Here is a 15,998-nt window from a genome sequence, read left to right as displayed (position 1 = left end):
AGCTAGCTTGACCCGAGTGATCAAGTTTTATCGCGTCGCCTACTTCCACGCTTCCGCTCAAGTTCTTCGACTTCGCTGCCTCGTCAAACTTATAGCTAGCTTCGCAGACCCCAAAGTCCGCCTCGGCCGTTGTCGTGTGCCGCCGGTTGTTTTCATTCGATTCGGGCGCATTGTTCGGTCTGACATGGCTCCATAGCCCTTACAACTTCGAGATTCTTTGAAAATATCGCAATCGCCTGCCCAGTCTCTGAATGTACGGTTCTAGTCAAAGGCTGGGGTCTTAGGAGACGGAATTGATAACAAAAAGAGAAGATCAGAGAAAGAGAAGGACCAATTGGAATAGAGAATATGCTTCTCCGTCTACCGTACGGCCTCCATTACCCGATCACCGTGACATCGCTGCTGAAGCAGCCGGGGGATTCGGTCGAGCGGGATGAGGCACTGTTCTGGTATGTCTACCAAACGACCGTCACCGAGGGTGATGGCTTGGGCAATAAGATTGAGGTGCAGCGCAAGTTTCCGACCAAGTTCGAGTCGACAGTTGATGGGGAGCTTGTGCAGTGGAAGATTAAGAAGGGTGATGTGATTGAGTTTCCGTAAGTTTCGTCCCCGTGTGATTCAAGGAAAGCCCAGGAACTAACCTGTTGGTCTACAGGATTGATGTTGTTGAGATCGATGAACCATGTGCTCACGAGGTTCAGTTTGGGGGACTTTGCGCGGAGTGTGGGAAGGATATGACTGAGTGAGTTTTGGAGTTTTGCACTATGGAGGTTGTTGTACATGAATGGGACTGACTTCTCTTCCTCTACGCAGAGCGACCTATAACACCGAAACGATGGATTCGATGCGCGCCCCCATCCAAATGGTACACGATAACACTGCCCTTACCGTGAGCGCGAAGGAGGCTACGCGTGTTGAAGAGGATGCAAAGCGCCGTTTGCTGGCAGGCAGAAAATTGTCTCTGGTGGTGGATCTTGATCAGACAATCATCCATGCTACGGTCGATCCTACGGTTGGAGAGTGGATGCAGGACAAGGACAACCCGAACTTCAAGGCTCTGAGTGATGTCCGGCCGTTTCAATTGATGGAAGACGGGCCGGGCATGCGTGGTTGTTGGTACTACGTTAAGTTACGACCAGGTTTGGAGTCGTTTTTGCATAACGTATCACAACTTTTCGAATTGCATATCTACACTATGGGCACTAGATCCTACGCGCAACAGATTGCCAAGATCGTTGATCCGGATAAGACACTCTTCGGGGATCGCATTCTCAGTCGTGACGAGAGTGGAAACTTGACGGCCAAGAACCTCCATCGCCTGTTCCCGGTTGACACGAAGATGGTGGTTATCATCGACGACCGTGGAGACGTGTGGCGCTGGAACCCCAACCTTATCAAAGTATCTCCCTATGATTTCTTTGTTGGCATTGGTGATATCAACTCGAGCTTCTTGCCTCAAAAGCAGGAGCTAGCGGCCTCAGCAACGCCAGAAGCCAACAAGCCAGAAGATAAGTCCAAGGAGGTAAAGGAGAAAGCACCACCCGCACCACCAGCACCCCAACCAAATGGCACAACTGGGAAAGCAGAGCCTGGAACAGCAGATGTGTCGGCCTTGGAACAACTAGTGACCATGGGTGGCGGAGACAATCCCAGATTATTGCAAGAACAGAGTACCGCGCAACAAGAAACGATCATGCACCAGGTGGAGGATCGCCCATTACTGCAGAAGCAAAAGGAATTGGAAGCGGAAGATGACGGCGATGTGAGCAGCGAGTCTTCAACAAGTGTGGATGAATCGGCACAAGATCTTAGCAAGCAGCGACACCATTTGCTCGAGGATAACGACCAGGAACTCCTTCAGCTGGAGGATCGGTTGGATCGCGTACATCGACACTTCTTTGACGAATATGATAAGAGGCGATCACGGGCACTTGGCGGACGGGTAGCAGCTCTACGGGGTGAGAGAACGCCGATGAAGGAGAAGGATGTCGATTTGAAACTCGTTCCGGATGTACAGGATATCATGCCCCTGATCAAACGGCAAGTCCTTGGCGGAGTAGTTGTGGTATTCTCCGGAGTTCTGCCTCTTGGAACGGATACACAGAATGCCGACATCTCGTTATGGGCGAAGAGTTTTGGCGTTATCGTCTCGAACAAGATCAACATCCGTACAACACATCTGGTAGCCGGACGTAACCGCACGGCCAAAGTACGCGAGGCGACTCGGTATCCAAACGTCAAGATCGTCACGACGCAGTGGCTGTTAGATTCGTTGACTCAATGGAGCCACCTGGACGAGGACCCATATCTCCTTCCCGTGCACCCCGATGACCGCGGAGAGCCGATCTCGCCAAACTCGAGGGAAGCAGCGGAGAGTGGTTGGTTGTCGTCTTCGGACGAAGCAACAGGAACAGATGACGATGCGATGGACGATATCTTCAAATCGGCGGGACTCACGGAGATGGCGCGAATCGGTTACGATAAGGACGAAGAGGATGCCATTCATGATGAATTGAAGGAATTCCTGGGTAGCGATGACGAGAGTGAGAGTGACGTCGAAAGTGAGCAGGATGTATCACAGTTGGCGGATGAAACCGGCGCAAGTAAGAAACGGAAGCGCGACGGGGAAGGCGACGACAGTGACGGTGGATCCAGCGCCAACAGCAGTGACAACGAGACAGATGGGGAAAGCGAGAAGGGGTCACGGCTGGCACAGCGGATCAAGCGTTCGCACGCACGAAGCACGGGTCTTAAAGAGGTTGCCACGGCAAGCAGCACGAGCGTGGCGGAAGCGACAAGAACAAGCCTGCCAACTGAGCAGACTGGCGCGATCGCAGACGACGAAAACGCCGAAGAACCCGCGGCCAAGGGCCAAGACGTGAGCTATCCGGAAGATCCAGCGGATGATGAGGACGAACTGGAGCGAGAGATGTTGGCTGCGTTTGAGGACGGGGATTATGATGAGAAAGCGGAAGGGGCCATCGCGGAGGAGAATGGTTGAGTGTTTCTTCTTTTTTTGTATCTTTGTTGGAGTTGATACGGATTTTTCTATTTGCTTATCTGTTCGAGTTCTGGTTGTTGCGATGCAGTGGCATAGCGACGGCGTTGGTGTGAGTACTGATACTGATATGTTAAGTCAGAGTAACTGTTCATATACCAGAGAAATCAATCTTTTTTCATAAACATTAGCCGTATAATCATACATCAAACACATCAGTCATGGACACAGGAAAAAAAAATCAAGCAACATCGCGATGCACTCGCCACGACATAATAATCATCCACAAAAAGAAAATCACCCCAATCAACTCGAACGCAAACGCCGTTTTCCAACAATTGCCTGTCATTAGCCAGTTAGCCATACCATTCTCATGAAGCCATAATTGAAGAGGGAGGGGGCATACAAATAGTAATCTGCGTCAACCACGCCAATGCCTCAATACTGTCCCCATGAATCCCATTCCCCTCAACCCAATACTTACAACTATCATTCACACTCCCCACAACGCCGTACAACTGCAACGCTGTCTCGATGAGACCGGTTAACCAGAGTACAAATAGCACGAAACTCCCCACGATGATGATCCCGGGGAGCAGGAAACGCTGCATGGCCAGGATTAAGATTAGGGCTATGAAGAAGACGCCCAGCGCGCCGGAGACGACCATGAAGGGGAAGAGCCTGCGCTTGTTAGTACTTGTATCCAGATAGATATGTGGAAGGGAAGGTAGAAGAGGGGGAAGGGGAGGTACCATGGAGTCCCGAGCTTAAGCTGCGATTGCACAGCCATTAACCAAGCGAAAATACCGAGATTGATACATGAGGCGGCGAGGACGATGAAGAGCCAACAGTTGAGTTGGAGTTCGGGCCAGTGGTACCGGCGGTAGACTCTTCGGACGGCCATTTCGTGTCTTTGTCTAACTTGCTTAGGACGTTTGGTGGTTTGACGTTGTGCCAGGTACCGGGATATATAATTATGTGTATGCGGGGCGTGTCAAAGTGAAGCTGACGAGGGATCAATATTAAAAGTGACAGTGACAGGGACCGGCAGAGTGACAGCGCATCACCGCTGTAGCTGTAGGTATTCCTGGTTTCCGATTGATCAATTGATCAAGAGCTGTATTGGGCGCTTGTAAGGTAAAGGTACGTAGTGCAGGGAAAGTGATGGGGACGATGTGTTGGCGATGGAGATGAGATGTGGAGCGATCCAGACCAGACCAGACTCAATTGAATACTTGCGAAAAGACTCTGGCTGGAATGAAAATTTGATAAAGTGACAGGGTGGAATTGTGAGGATGCAAGCCTGTTCTGTAGTCTGGGTGTATAGAAATTCTGGTGGCAGGGAGAAATAGCGGTGGCAGGGGAGCTGATGCTGATACAGAGTACATACAGCTACAACGAGTCTGGGTCTTGGAAAATAGTTTATTCTTGTCTTTGATTCGTTGTGCCTGTGCCTTTTTATATTTAATTTAATCTAATTTTTTCTTTTTTAAATTCTGTTGAAAACAGCATCTCGACACACTTGAATATCACCTGACTTCACCTAATTCGACACAATTTCAACACCATCATACTGACTGCAACTCACAGAGATAAATATATCTGACCAGACAAGATTCTATATTTGATAAAAATCCGAGCTAGATATTGATGAAACTGTTGATATCTAGTCTTCAACCGTATCACCCAGGTTCAATCCCGCACTAACTGACCACCTCTGAAAACATCTTGAACTCCACAAGTCTCACCCTCTGCTCCCTCTTTGGCACAAAGACCATCCTAATACTCTCGGTCGTAACTTCATCCCAAGATGCTAGGGTAATACCGTTCGCGACCGGCTCCGCATAATGCGCACCGCTTACCTCAACCCACTCACCATTATCGAGAACCTCAACCTGATAACTCTCCGGAGCATCAAATCCCTGCGTATCATTCGCAAAGAAAGAAATCTCAGCACTTGCAGTGTCAATACTGTCCCCAAACTCAATCTGGTACCACAGTTCGCTCCCATTCCCGACGGGTGTATCCCATCCATTAGCGATATCGCTCTCTGGGAAGAACCAAACCCGTCCGTCGATGGCGGCATGGACACTATCCGGATCAGCATCCGCGACTGAGACGCTTCCCTGTGGCCACTCGGAGTCAGACTGGAGTTGGATTGATTTGGCTATTGGGCGTTGAATCGCAGGTGGTCCGTTGCGAGTGATGTTCACCGTTAGACGGGTTAAGTCTGGCGCGCTGGCTGCCGTTTCGCCGTCGATTTCGACGATCAGTCCGGCGGCACCGTATTGCTCCCCTGATGCGTCCCATTGTACGGCTATATCGTGGCCGTGGTAGAGGATGTTCTCCGCGCGGAAGAACGAGACGGAATCTCCATCAGCGAGTGGGTTGACCTCGAGCACATCATCTGCACGAGGTCGGATTCCGACGAAGCCTGACAGAATCAGGTCAATGAATCCCGAGTGAAAGTAATGCGGAGATCGCGCGAGTCCCACGATGGGCCGTCCCGTATCAGCGTCATAATCCTCTTCCAGATCGAGCACACTACCGCGGTCAGGGTTATAATGCAGCTGGGCGTATTGAACGAGTAAATCCGTGTAGTCCTTGCGGGTGACTACCCCCGTACCAGACGAAGCCGGATAATGATCAAGAAGATTCGCCAGACCCGTCAGCACTTGGGTAATCTGGTACGGCCAGGCAGGGCCATTCCATTGACATTCACGTTGCGAGCCTTCATATCGATACTGGCGCATGAAATACTCATAACTCGGTTCATTGGTGCGCAAGCCGTGTGAACCAGCAAACTTCTCAGAATCAAGAAGATGAGTCCACGCCTGCGCGAACGTCTCATTATCATCAGGCAAGTCGTGAGTCCAGGGCACATAGCCCACCAATTCTCGTCCACGGATAAAGTCCCAATACGTGACGTTCTCGTTGTCAACCTGGAACCGATCGATAAAGTGCTCAAACGTGCTGTTCCACAGTGACTCCTGCACATTCACTTTGATCGCATCCGCTCGATCCCTATACTCCTCCTCGAGTGCATGGTCACCCTTCAACCCCGCAAGCCTTGCAATAGCCAACGCATTCGCAAATTGATAACTGTTAACACTCGGCCGGAACGCATCCCCCCCGGTAAACCCATCATCCCCACCACTCGCATCAACACTCGCAATCGTATACTCCGTCGCATCCGTCAACGGCTGAATCCAAAACAACCCCTTCTCCCCATCAAGCCCCCCAGTCCCAGCCTCGGTCATATTCCCCTCCCACCCCTCAAACACATCTGCCAACCTATCCAACTTTGCAATAATAGAATTAACATCCCTATCCACCAAAAACCCTGCCCAAACGGAATCCGCAACCCACTCCGAAAACTGATACATATTCCCCCTGTCACCATCAAGCATAAACCCGACATAATCCTCATTAAACCTCCGATCCCGACACCAGCGCCCCTCACGGAGATGAAAACCCGTTGCGTCGATGAGAGACGCGTAGGGCTGTGTTTGCCAGCTTACGTCGTTGAGGAATTCGGTGGTGATGTAGCCGTCCGGGCCGAGATCGCGCTGGTGCGCGCGGTAGAGGGTCCAGCGGTAGTAGTAGACTTCGGTGAAGGTAGGGAGGGAGGTGGTGAAGAGGGGGATGCGAGGGGTGTACCAGGGGGTGTCGTTGTGGAAATGGGTTGTTAGGATGGAGGTGGTGGTTGTGTTTAAGCTTAGGATGCCCTGGATGAGGGCTAGTATTATGAGGGATGATTTCATTGTTTTGGGCTGGGATGGGGGGATGGGATGGGGACTGCTTGGAGCGTCTATTCTTATTTTATAGCCCTGTCATAGCAATCTGATTCAGGATCATACAACTACAGAGTACATGCATCTAGCGGGGAACTTGGTTGGCGGTTAAAGCCGTATATTCAACTATTAACCGAAATGCAAGTTTCCAAAGGGTAATTGAGATGCGGAGAACCTGTGCAAGAGTTCAGTGTATTTACGAACTATGGCTAATTTCGGACCAGGGATTGATCACATATTATGCCTCACTGGCATCAGTCTAATGCATATTCATCGTGTCTATAAAAATGAAAAGAACAAGATCACAGCAGGGTATCACCCAGAGCACTCCTGACCAACGAACATCCAGCCCGAATAGTCTCAGTAGCCCCCTTCTCCTCCAAGCTCGGGTTCACCTCGACCAGATCCATGGCCACCAGGTTACCCGTCTCGTGCACGCATTCGCAGATAAAATCACCCTCACGCAGGGTCAGTCCGCCTCGTACGGGAGTACCAGTGCTAGGGGCCCATTGAGGGTCCAAGCCATCGACGTCGAAAGAGAGATGGATCGGGGTGTCATTACCAATGTGGGCGAGGGCCATTTCGACCACGCGGCCAATGCCGTGCCTAGATATCTAGTTAGCATTGCCATAGCAAAGTAGGTTAAGTGAAATATACCGGTCAATGTCGTGCATGCTGAACGCCTTGATATTGTTTTCGCGCAGCAACTTCTTCTCCCCCCGATCCACATCCCGCAATCCAATGTACACCAACTTCCTTGTGCTGATAACATGCTCATCCTTCAACCACCCAAAAATATCCTCACGCTCCTCCCTCGCCAACCTCGTCAAAAACGCCATCGGCATACCATGAATATTCCCACTCTCACTCGTTTCCGGAATGTTAATATCCGCGTGCGCATCCACCCAGATAACCGCCATCTCCCGTCCAAGCCTCTCGCGAATCGCCCGCGCCGTCCCCGAGATACTCCCCACAGCAATCGAGTGATCACCGCCAAGGGTGAGCACGAACTTGCCCTCGCGCGCGTGCTCGTAGACCTGGCTGCTAAGCTTCTGAGTGACCGCACTCACGGCGCGAGGCTTCTTCATGCCGCGGTGGTCGGGGTCTGCGTCTGCGGCGGGAGTGACATCTTCGTAGTAGTGAACCTTGCTGTCATGGTGGACTTCGTAGTCGAGGTCATCGCGGAGTTGGTCGAGGAGGCCGGCTTCGACGAGGGCCATGGGGGCAGCTTCGACACCTGTTTTGCACTGTTTTGGCTTATCAGTATTTACCCAAGACTTGGCTATGAGGTCAGGGTATGTACCTGGCCGCCGTTGAAACCGACCGCAACCACACCCAGTTGACCAGGGTTGCTGAGGAAGCGTTGAGTAATGGTAGATGGAGAGGTCATTGTGTTTGTTAAGATAGAGAAGAGGGAAGGTTGAAGTGGTTAAAAAAAGGCGAAGATAAAGTGATGAAAACGGAAGGACGAAGAGATCAGCGAGATAAGATCTGGCGGAGATGCGATCCGAATACGTCAGTCAGATCACAGCAACTCTTATTCTAGCCCTAGGAAATGAACTGGATGTAAAAAGAATAGGGAAGGAAGATAATTGAAGAATACAACAAAAAGAGAAGTCTGAACCACGGATACCACTCCTTTAAATATGCTAAAATCACCGACCCCAACCGATCGCTAAAAACTGCTTTTAGGGATCATGTGTCTCCGCCGGCGATTTCTACTTCCCCTAAGTACAGGTCGAGGAGAGCTGCCCCTTAAGGCCCGTTCCCCCACTGCAAGGCATGAAATAATATGTTTTATGACTAGCGCGATTGACTCGCTGTAATTCTAGAGGTCAATGTCTTGGATTTGCGTGGGATGTGTACTTTGCGACTGCGTAGGATGAAGGTTTTGTATAGAAGTCACGTGGGAGATGTACGACTGATGTTTCGCAATCGCCTCATTTTGGTTGATCAGCTGGTCCCGGTTACCTCGAGCATGTTACATTGACTATCGAAGTATCTCGAATCTAGAGTCTTGTAACATTACAACACTAAGAATAGAGTACTCAGCCTTACCATCACGTGACCATATCGATAGACGACAGAATGAACGGGGAGTGATTGTTAACTTTGTTTGGTGACTTGAAGTTTCTTCCTATATTGATATAGCTGAAGGATGTGGATTGGATGTTTAACGCCGACGATAGGTATTTAAGCCTACTGACAAGCCAATGTCTAAGATGCAGTAGAGGGGTCCGGTACGGAGCTTTGAGAGGGACGTCTTGGACAATCGTGTGCTTCCAGTCTCTTGTGACTTAAGTTGGCATCGAGATACAATGTTTTAGGAATGGCAATGACGGTCATTGAAGAGCAGCACCTGTTTTGCATACTTGTAGTAGGTCGATATAGTTATACAGATGACACTTTCATATCTTGCAACATCAGTCACCATATTATTGCTGGCTATTCCCCATTATCAACTCTTTCAAGATCTCATTCGCCTTAGGCGCTTCCACCCGCCCCTTCTCCCCCATTCGCATCACCTGCCCCAAAAACCACCCAATCTTACCCACCTGGTTCTTCGTGCGAATCTGCTCAACCATCTGCGGATTCAGGGCGATAGCTGCCTGTGCCAGCTCAATGTATTCCTCTCCGGATAGCGGGCGGAAGACCAGATTTTCTTCCTCGATGAGTTGTGCGATGGGTCGTCGGTCACCGTTGAATACCATGGAGAGCACCTCCTTGGCGGTTGCACCGGTGATACGTTTTCGGTTTTGCTGGTCGATGATTTCTGCTAGGGATTGGGCGGGGACGAGGTCTGAGTCCCAGGATAGGTTTGACTTGGTGAGCTGTCCGCCTAGTTCGTGGAGGACCCAGTTGCCAGCGGCGCGTTTGAGGTCCTTGAGGGATTTGTTTTGTTGGTTTGCTTGCAGTTCGCAGAGGATGTCGACCACATCGTGGTAGTATTCCAGTCGCGCACCGTCGTCCAGCTCGATCAACGGCTTTGCATCGTCGACTGAAAGGCTATATTCGGAGCCAACCAGTGTCTGTAGCACCTCATCCGGGGACAAGGGCAGCTTCTCGCGAAGTCCACTAATAAGGTCCTCGCCTATGAACAATGGTGGGAGATCCGGGTCTGGCATGTAACGATAATCCACCGCCCCCTCTTTACCTCGCAGCCGCCGAGTCTCGGTACTACCGATAGTCCAACCACGGGTTTCTCCTTCAATTGCACCTCCACTTTCCAAGACTGTGATCTGTCGGTTCTTTTCCGCGATGATGGCTTCCTCCACGGCCTTGAAGCTGCTGAGGTTCTTAATTTCTGTCCGCTGGCCTAACCCGCTGACTCCATCGTATTCATGAGTACCCGGCGCTTCATCTCGTCGACGGACGGACACGTTGACGTCAGCACGGAGACCTCCTAGTTCCATTCCCGTGGTGACTGCGCTGCAGGATTGAAGGATAGCTTGAATCTTTCGGACACATGCGGCGGCCGTGGCGGGGTTATGGATCTGAGGCATGGTGATAACCTCAATGAGCGGGTGCGAAACGCGGTTGAAGTCGAGTAATTGGGTCGACGGTGGGTAGTCCTGCGATTTCGCCGTATCCTGTTCCAACTGGATTTGTTTGATTGCAACTCGTACGTGTTTGCCGTCCTCCGGTGCGATACCGTCGTAGTCGTATAGGTCGACGTAGCCATTTTTGGCAAAGGGTTCTGTCCATGTATTAGAGACAAGTATATCATGGGCGACAATCGCATTTACCGTAATACTGGGTGATCTGATATCCGGCCGGTTGGTCCTGGTAAAAGTAGTGTTTTCGGTCGAATCGACTGGCGGATTGGATATCGCAATTGAAGGCAATAGCAGCGCGGAGAGCGGGCAGGAGTGTCGCGGCTTGAAATTCCTATCCCAGCTATCAGTATATTTCCAAAAAAGAAAAGCATATCGTATGTGAGACTAACCGGCTGACTTCCGGGAAACGCCAGGTCAAAAAGAGCGACATTGGAATTTGGAATCTCGCTCAATACCGTCGACGCCCCTGTCCACGATTAGACCATATTCCATCTGTCATAGGATAGATAATCGACCCACGAGAAAACAATTTGGCCTCCGTATCCAATTGCGCATGAATCTCGACCCCCACGGTCAACTCCCATTGTTGCCGCGATGCTTCTTCCTTCTCTCTGGTTTCTCTCTGGCGGGCCTTGACAGATTTCGCATCGTTCTTCAGCTGTTTCCGGAGAGGAACGTGATCCGCATCGGTGGTTGTAGAGGTTTGGGTAGTGTTTCGAGCTGGTCGGGTGGAGGAGAAGAATCGGGTCGCGGCGATGGGATTAGGATGGGATGGTGCGGGGAGAGTGCGGTGGTAGAGCTGGTAGCATTGCGAGCAGAGAGAACTGGCTGCTCCCCGGCTCTGGCGTAGGCATGGACGGAGCATTTCTGAGTCGAGATGCGCCTCAATGAGGCGTGTTCTGTTATGTTTATGAGGAAGAGTGTCGGCGAAGATAAAGTGGGAGTTGGTGATGTTATTTTACGGTACTGTAATTACGATATAGTCTTTGGATATCAACAACAACGACAACAAGAAGCAAATATACTACTGATAGTATGTACTAGTGCTACTATAGTGCTATTCTATATCTACAATCCCAGTCGTATGCTATGGCGCATAACTGAAGCCCAATTGCCGCGCACTGGAGCCGCTGCAGCTAATCTGATGCGCATCACCGACTCTCCGCATCTCATCTACCGCTAGTCCGATCTCTATTCTGATCTCTCTCTTGGGAGTATAACTCTATCTCTGTCTTTAAATTCTATACACTGAGACAGCGTGATCGCTGCCACTTCCCGTCTGTATAACTCAACTAGCCCCCGCGCAACAACGCCCCAGCCTCCTCCGTCTGAGCCTCTCGCTGACTCCCGCCAGCTTCTATTGATATCACAACATTCCTCTTGTTTGAAGTTGGAATCCCGTCACAATTCTCTAACCCTTACGTGTCGTTGCAATTCAGCGGTTAGCTCGACTATAGCGGGGGTTATCTATTGGAAGTGTTTTGCGATCGAGCGCTTCATGTCCCCTCCATCTATCGGCTCTTCCTCCTCTCATGGCCCGCTTGATTAACAAGAACAGATAGCACATTGCGCAAAGTCTCATTTATAAACCAACATAATGCTATTCGGCTATCCCGGCTCCGGTCGCCCAAACAAGACCAGACAATCCTCAGCTTCGGTTGCACCTCATTCTTCCCATTCCAATTCGGCCACTGAAAGGCCGTATAAATCGCATCCTAGAAGCCACTCGCGCGGACCGAGCACACAATCGGCTGGAAAGTCCTCCGGGGCTGCAACAGCATCTACAGACAAATTGGTAGCGGCGGAAAGGAAAATACCTGGTGTCTTTGACTTTCTCGAAGAGGAAGAATCCGAGGAGAGCACTTCGTCGGAGTCAGACGACGATGATGTCCGTGGTCCATCCAATGTGTCCAGAGCGCAACCAAAGTCAACAACTAGTCCCGCGACTGTCGGGTTGCAGCTAGCCAGGAATCCCACGGTCAGCCGGAGGTCTACGATACATGATTCTCATAATGAAACAGGGTCTTCGGCAGCGCGCTCCGGAAATTCTCAAGACAAGAAGGGTACAAACTATCACACGACACCAGAAGCATACTACCCTACTGTGCGAAAACCTGCTTTGCCACCATCACCCCCAAAGAGTCCAGAGGAACAGAAAACTTCCAGAAGTAAATCAAGGCCGCGCACGAATACCAAGTCATCCGATGTATCATCCGGGTATGGGCTTATTGCTTCCCGACTCAGTACTCCTTATCCCGATGAAGCGCAGCATCGGCTCCCTCCACTGTACCGGCGATTTGAACATTTGAACCACCGCGTGTTGCTTCATTTACAAGACGAGATTGTGCAGATGGAAGAAGAACTTCACGTACTCGACGAATACGAAGAAATGCACCGTTCTGTTACCGCAGATCAAGAAGGGAAAAACAAACCAACGCCTGCCTCAAGACGCATGGATGCGCAAGCCGAAACATATTCCAATTTACACCGCCGACGAAATGAACTAATGGGGTCTGTAATCAGCAAAACTGAGCAATACAGTATGTACACGACTTGCTTCCTAACAGGGCCCTAAACTAACCCAAGAAAATCAAGACAATGCCCTCTGCGCCTACAGCAAAGTCCTCGAAACTCTCCCCCGCGCCTCTGAACAAGACGTCGAATCCTACCGGGCCTGGATGAAAAAGCATAATCCCGTCACCGTAACCGAAAGCCGTTTCCTGGACCATGATCAAGACCTCGTCTCCGTCACTCCTCGCCCTCTATATTCGACTGGCACTGGAATTGCTGCTTCTGCGAATGGCAACTCTCCCTTCCCTGCTGTTGTGATCGCGTCCACTGTCATTCTCCTCCCGCTGCTGGCATTCAGCCTGATCTCTGAGTTCTCTGGTCGTCTTCTCGTGGCCACGATTGTTGCCGGTGCGGTGTCAGCTTTCGCAAGTAATTCCTCGACCGGGATTGAGCGTTTGATTGATGCGAAGGATGGATGGAAATGCGCTGGAGGGTACGTTTTCTGTTCCCGCTTTCTTTGGTATAGTGACAAGACAGCTGACAATGAGCAGATATTTCGGATTCATGACGGTGGCTGCTATGTTTATTCCTTAGCGTGCGAGTATTGAGCGTTTCTCTTTCTTCATTTTGAGACAGCAATTGTTTGTCACGCTATCATGAACTTACGAAAACCACACCGTTTTGGGTTGTATTGATGTCTTGGGTTCTTCTATCCTATTAAAATCTTGTTTTCTAGCGAGAGAAGGCAATGGGATATGATACATCTAGAACAATCACCCTATGAATTCAATGAATTAAATATGATGTGTTTGATGCTTACCATTCACTCTAGGCTACATAAAGTGTATATAGATAAAGTAACTATGCCCATATAGCGTAGTGGTTAGCACTAGTACTATCTAGATAGCAGGCGCCTGTTTGAAACACCTCCATAGTTAGCATGAGCCATCTTTTTAAGTCCCCTTGTTTTTCTTCTAAGTCAACTACGGAGTAAATGATCGATTAGGGTAGAGCGAAAAGCAGGAAAAATGAATTTCTATCAAAACGAATTTGGGCAAGTCTCGAGCCACAATAAAGGTGAGTCGAGATTCTATCTAACAGCCATGCCGTGCATGTAGGTACACTGCCTCCTTTATTTCTGACCCTGTACCATCTCTTCATAGTCTGGAAGAGTCCATTCTCCTACATCCTCACGGAGGATCCACTTGCCAAAAACATTCAACCTCAGGAAGGCGACCACTCCAAGGAGAAAGTTGAGGATCGCAATACCTAACGGTGTCGATGGGATCCAATCCCAAACAGTTGAACCCTTTGCCAGCCCCTTCTGGACTTGGTCCATAAAGGGTCGGAATTTCTGGTCGTAAGCCTTTAGCGCGGTGGAAAGGCCGTCCTTGGTACCATGGCCTTCATCAGCAGGGCGTCCACAATGCTTGGAAATCTCTCCAGCTAGTATATAGGCACCGACAAGGCTGGAGGTGGTTCCCATTCCGGTGGTCGCTGACGGGCAATACGCAGCGTCTCCAAGAAGTACCACGCGGCCGTGAGACCAAGATTCGAGTTTGACGAGGCCCAGGCGCTCACAGTAAAAGTTGTTCGTGTCCTCCAGCGACTGTAGAATGCGTTCTGTCTGCCATCCCGCGCCCTGGAAAATCTCTGCCATGGCCTCCTTTTCTTCCTTGACATTGCCCTTCTGCGCATTATTTAGTCGCTCTGAGCCGGTTGTGCAGACGAGGTATATCTGGATCTCGTGGGGATTATGCCTTCGGATGAACATGAGCCGTCCTCCAGGAGCGATATAGCTCGTGAACGTGAATTCCTCTCCTGGTGATATCTCCCGAGGAATGGTGAAGTATCCTATATAAACTCCCAAGGAATGAAAAGTGTCCATGGTGTCGGGTCCGAATGCCATCTTGCGCGTTCGTGATCCTTGGCCATCGGCGCCGACCAAAAGATCAAATTGATCACTCTTGCCATCCGAAAACCGCACTTGAACGGAGCTCTCATCCTCCTCAAAGCTCTCGATATACGTCCCAAATACATACCGCACCCGGCCCTTGGCAGTGTCGTATATGAGCCGACATAAATCTCCCCTCATGATCTCGAAGTCGGTGGAGAAGCTCTGCAGCCCTTTACCAGACTTGTTCGCCGGGAAGTAGGCCTTCTGTCTGCCAGAGTTATCGACGGCCTCAAAGCCTTGCTCTTCGATGGCTTTGGCGCGAAATCCTGGCTCGAGACCCATGCGCCTCATGACCTCGATACCGTGTCCTCGCAGGTCTACCTGCAGCCCCGTGGCACGCAGGCTGGGGAAACGTTCGATGACCGTAATGTCGTGACCCAGCTTTGAGAGCCAGAAGGCTAGGGCATTCCCAGCAATGCCTCCGCCGCAGATCAGGACTTTCAGTTGTGCCATGACCTAGATATCTGACGCTGTGAACGCTGAGTTTGGAGGGCAAAAAAAAAAAAAAAAAAGAGACAAACCAAATCAAGAATGGTTGGGCTTCTAAACTGAGGAATGGCCAGCGTTCAGAGGCCTTGTTTAAATACCATGTTGTGCCCAGGCGTCTTTTCGCTGTTTCTAAAAAGCCGCTATCTCCGGGAATTTCCCGCTGCGCGAGCATTAGCCATGGATTGACGGAATTGGCCGAGTTGACCGATGCAGTGTAATTATTATTATTACAATTATTTGCGAGCCAATCCCTGTTACCGAACCGAAGCATTATGAGCTAGCATCCTACTACTTGAGTGTTGCGTCGAGTTTAGGCGGCGAAAGTGAGGCTTTTGACTGACTTGCATAGACCTAATTTCGCTGTTCAAGATTCTATTCATCATGCTAGCTACTCCAGCATAATTGATTCCAGGTAGAACGGCTAGATTTATTCAGGGTAGAGGTGCAATGTATTTAGCAGGCCACTAATGGGAAATAGTAAATCCTTCGAACTGTATACTCGGATTATATAAAGCTATGCTGGTACTAGGGGAATAGAGAGTGGAGTGTAAGAAAATCAAAAAGTAGCCTCTGAGTATTATCATTTTTAGATGTTCAGAAAGATCATCAACGCTTCAATTGAAACCAAATAGATCTTCCATATTCCAGACACCAAAAATATCCGCCTCAACGTCTTCCATCAAAACCTCAAA

At 50.1% G+C, this 15,998-nt stretch overlaps 7 protein-coding genes across 7 annotated transcripts; 2 read left to right on the top strand and 5 right to left on the bottom strand.

Annotated features, from left to right (window-relative positions):
- Positions 1-348: 348 nt before the first annotated feature.
- On the top strand, positions 349-3,001 carry fcpA (protein-serine/threonine phosphatase; the record flags this gene model as incomplete). Its single annotated transcript, XM_022540411.1, has 3 exons — positions 349-596; positions 656-742; positions 814-3,001. 3 exons carry the CDS (start codon positions 349-351, stop codon positions 2,999-3,001), a joined length of 2,523 nt encoding a protein of 840 aa, XP_022402260.1.
- A 238-nt stretch (positions 3,002-3,239) lies between these two features.
- Positions 3,240-3,902, bottom strand: ASPGLDRAFT_123504 (uncharacterized protein; the record flags this gene model as incomplete). The annotated part of the gene is made up of 3 exons (XM_022540407.1): positions 3,240-3,340; positions 3,405-3,679; positions 3,751-3,902. The coding sequence occupies 3 exons, from the start codon at positions 3,900-3,902 to the stop codon at positions 3,240-3,242; spliced, it is 528 nt and encodes a 175-aa protein (XP_022402259.1).
- A 693-nt stretch (positions 3,903-4,595) lies between these two features.
- ASPGLDRAFT_45544 (uncharacterized protein) lies at positions 4,596-6,882 on the bottom strand. Its single transcript, XM_022546272.1, has one exon. The coding sequence runs from the start codon at positions 6,760-6,762 to the stop codon at positions 4,702-4,704; it is 2,061 nt and encodes a 686-aa protein (XP_022402258.1). The 5' UTR covers positions 6,763-6,882; the 3' UTR covers positions 4,596-4,701.
- Positions 6,883-6,966: 84 nt separating this feature from the next.
- On the bottom strand, positions 6,967-8,218 carry ASPGLDRAFT_45542 (arginase). Its single transcript, XM_022546271.1, has 3 exons — positions 8,096-8,218; positions 7,450-8,039; positions 6,967-7,398 (listed from the first exon to the last, which is right to left on the bottom strand). The coding sequence occupies exons 1-3, from the start codon at positions 8,180-8,182 to the stop codon at positions 7,095-7,097; spliced, it is 981 nt and encodes a 326-aa protein (XP_022402257.1). The 5' UTR covers positions 8,183-8,218; the 3' UTR covers positions 6,967-7,094.
- Positions 8,219-9,227: 1,009 nt separating this feature from the next.
- On the bottom strand, positions 9,228-11,214 carry ASPGLDRAFT_34343 (glutamyl-tRNA(Gln) amidotransferase subunit PET112; the record flags this gene model as incomplete). Its single annotated transcript, XM_022544421.1, has 4 exons — positions 9,228-10,489; positions 10,539-10,680; positions 10,739-10,815; positions 10,869-11,214. The coding sequence occupies 4 exons, from the start codon at positions 11,212-11,214 to the stop codon at positions 9,228-9,230; spliced, it is 1,827 nt and encodes a 608-aa protein (XP_022402256.1).
- A 468-nt stretch (positions 11,215-11,682) lies between these two features.
- On the top strand, positions 11,683-13,607 carry ASPGLDRAFT_146923 (uncharacterized protein). The gene is made up of 3 exons (XM_022541900.1): positions 11,683-12,889; positions 12,945-13,353; positions 13,412-13,607. The coding sequence occupies exons 1-3, from the start codon at positions 11,947-11,949 to the stop codon at positions 13,452-13,454; spliced, it is 1,395 nt and encodes a 464-aa protein (XP_022402255.1). The 5' UTR covers positions 11,683-11,946; the 3' UTR covers positions 13,455-13,607.
- Positions 13,608-13,872: 265 nt separating this feature from the next.
- On the bottom strand, positions 13,873-15,312 carry ASPGLDRAFT_45538 (putative FAD-binding monooxygenase). The gene has a single exon (XM_022546270.1). The coding sequence runs from the start codon at positions 15,268-15,270 to the stop codon at positions 13,993-13,995; it is 1,278 nt and encodes a 425-aa protein (XP_022402254.1). The 5' UTR covers positions 15,271-15,312; the 3' UTR covers positions 13,873-13,992.
- Between the last annotated feature and the right edge of the window lie 686 nt (positions 15,313-15,998).

Source organism: Aspergillus glaucus (genome assembly GCF_001890805.1).
Source record: "Aspergillus glaucus CBS 516.65 unplaced genomic scaffold ASPGLscaffold_7, whole genome shotgun sequence".
Classification (NCBI taxonomy): domain Eukaryota; kingdom Fungi; phylum Ascomycota; class Eurotiomycetes; order Eurotiales; family Aspergillaceae; genus Aspergillus; species Aspergillus glaucus.
Note: the sequence above shows the minus strand (reverse complement) of the source record. Positions and strands in the feature narration are given on the sequence as shown.

What these genes read in the sequence shown, in the direction of transcription:
- ASPGLDRAFT_45544 (XM_022546272.1), bottom strand. Translation starts at nt 6,762, where the DNA reads ATGAAATCATCCCTCATAATACTAGCCCTCATCCAGGGCATCCTAAGC.
- ASPGLDRAFT_45542 (XM_022546271.1), bottom strand. Translation starts at nt 8,182, where the DNA reads ATGACCTCTCCATCTACCATTACTCAACGCTTCCTCAGCAACCCTGGT. An exon ending in TCGGTTTCAACGGCGGCCAG is followed by an intron (nt 8,040 to 8,095) that starts GTACATACCCTG and finishes AAGCCAAAACAG; the next exon opens with TGCAAAACAGGTGTCGAAGC. An exon ending in AGCATGCACGACATTGACCG is followed by an intron (nt 7,399 to 7,449) that starts GTATATTTCACT and finishes CTAGATATCTAG; the next exon opens with GCACGGCATTGGCCGCGTGG.
- ASPGLDRAFT_146923 (XM_022541900.1), top strand. Translation starts at nt 11,947, where the DNA reads ATGCTATTCGGCTATCCCGGCTCCGGTCGCCCAAACAAGACCAGACAA. An exon ending in CAGCAAAACTGAGCAATACA is followed by an intron (nt 12,890 to 12,944) that starts GTATGTACACGA and finishes AAGAAAATCAAG; the next exon opens with ACAATGCCCTCTGCGCCTAC. An exon ending in GGATGGAAATGCGCTGGAGG is followed by an intron (nt 13,354 to 13,411) that starts GTACGTTTTCTG and finishes GACAATGAGCAG; the next exon opens with ATATTTCGGATTCATGACGG.
- ASPGLDRAFT_45538 (XM_022546270.1), bottom strand. Translation starts at nt 15,270, where the DNA reads ATGGCACAACTGAAAGTCCTGATCTGCGGCGGAGGCATTGCTGGGAAT.